This window comes from Mandrillus leucophaeus, unplaced genomic scaffold (genome assembly GCF_000951045.1).
Source record: "Mandrillus leucophaeus isolate KB7577 unplaced genomic scaffold, Mleu.le_1.0 Scaffold112, whole genome shotgun sequence".
NCBI lineage: Eukaryota > Metazoa > Chordata > Mammalia > Primates > Cercopithecidae > Mandrillus > Mandrillus leucophaeus.
This window is the reverse complement of record NW_012099432.1, coordinates 1,473,620-1,475,382: the sequence shown is the minus strand read 5'-3', so window position 1 is coordinate 1,475,382 and position 1,763 is coordinate 1,473,620. Positions and strand designations below refer to the sequence as shown.

Here is a 1,763-nt window from a genome sequence, read left to right as displayed (position 1 = left end):
TCTCGATCTCCTGACCTCGTGATCCACCCGCCTCGGCCTCCCAAAGTGCTGGGATTACAGGCTTGAGCCACCGTGCCCGGCCCCGGCTAGTCTTTTTTTTGTATTTTTTTAGTGGAGATGGGGTTTCACCGTGTGAGCCAGGATGGTCTCGATCTCCTGACCTCGTGATCCGCCAGTCTTGGCCTCTCAAAGTGCTGGGATTACAGGCTTGAGCCACCGTGCCCAGCCATAACAATTATTTTTTTTTATCTCATTTTATTATGTTTTTATTTTTTGAGATGGAGTCTCACTCCATCGCCCAGCCTGAAGTGCAGTGGCACAATCTTGGCTTGCTCTGACCTCTGCCTCCCAGATTCTAGGGATTCTCCTGCTTCAGCCTCCCGAGTAGTGGGGGAACTACAGGTGTGCGCCACCACATCCAGCTTATTTTTGTACGGTCAGGCTGGTCTCGAGCTCCTGAGCTCAAGTGATCTGTCTGCCTCAGCATCCCAAGGTGCTGGGATTACAGAGGTGAGCCACTGTGCCTGGCCTAAATATTTTTTTGAGACAGATACTTGATCTGTTACCCAGGCTGGAGTGCAGCAGCACTATCTTGGCTCACTGCAACCTCCGCCTCCTGAGTAGCTGGGTTCAAGCGATTCTTGTGCCTCAGCCTGAGTAGCTGGGATTACAGACATGCATCATCACACCCACTAATTTTTGTATTTTTGGTAGAGATGGGGTTTTGTCGTGTTGGCCAGGCTGGTCTTGAAGTCCTAGCCTCATGTGATCTGTCTGCCTCGGCATCTCAAACTGCTGGGATTACAGGCATGAGCCACTGGGCTGGGCCAAGAACTTTTTTAACTCAACAACAAAGAGATAGCCTGTAATCCCAGCACTTTGGGAGGCCAAGATGGGAGGATAACTTGAGGCCAGGAGTTCAACCTCAGCCTGGGCAACATAGCAAGACCCCATATCTACAAAAAAAAATAAAATTAGCTGGGCATGGTGGTGCATGCCTGAGATCCCAGATACGCAGGAGGCTGAGATGGAAGGATTGCTTGAGCCTGGGAGCTCAAGGCTGCAGTGAGCTATGATTCCGCCTGTGAACAGCCACTGCACTCCAGCCTGGGCAACATAGCAAGACTCCATCTCTTTAGAAAAGCAAAAACAAATGCCAGGCGCGGTGGCTCACGCCTGTAATCCCAGCACTTTGGGAAGCCTAGGCGGGCAGTTTACGAGGTCAGGAGATCGAGACCATCCTGGCTAACATGGTGAAACCCCATCTCTACTAAAAATACAAAAAAATTAGCCGGGCGTGGAGGCGTGCGCCTGTAGTCCCAGTTGCTGGGGAGACTGAGGCAGGAGAATGGCGTGAACCCAGGAGGCGGAGCCGGCAGTGAGCTGAGATCGCACCACTGCACTCCAGCTTGGGTGACAGAGCAAGACTTCATCTCAAAACAAACAAACAAACAAACAAACAGCTGGCCAAGTGCAGTGGCTCATGCTTGTAATCCCAGCACTTTGGAAGGCAGAGGCAGGCAGATCATCTGAGGTCAGGAGCTCAAGACCAGCATGGCCAACACGGAGAAACTCCATCTCTACTGAAAACACAAAAATTAGCCAGACGTGATGGCGCGTGCCTGTAGTCCCAGCTACTCAGGAGGCTGAGGCAGGCAGAATTGCTTGAATCAGGGAGGTGGAGGTTGCAGTGAGCTGAGATAGCACCACTGCACTTTAGCTTGGGCAACAGAGCAAAGACTCCGTTTCAAAAAAAAAAAAAA

At 51.3% G+C, this 1,763-nt stretch overlaps 1 protein-coding gene across 1 annotated transcript in view; it reads right to left on the bottom strand.

Annotated features, from left to right (window-relative positions):
* CARM1 (coactivator-associated arginine methyltransferase 1) overlaps window positions 1-1,657 on the bottom strand; it is a gene marked incomplete at its 5' end in the record, with an annotated part of 23,122 nt that extends 21,465 nt beyond the window's left edge. Inside the window, one exon of the mRNA XM_011994674.1 lies at window positions 1,636-1,657. Coding sequence (XP_011850064.1) covers window positions 1,636-1,657 — 22 coding nt within the window. The remainder of the gene's footprint in view (window positions 1-1,635) is intronic.
* Between the last annotated feature and the right edge of the window lie 106 nt (window positions 1,658-1,763).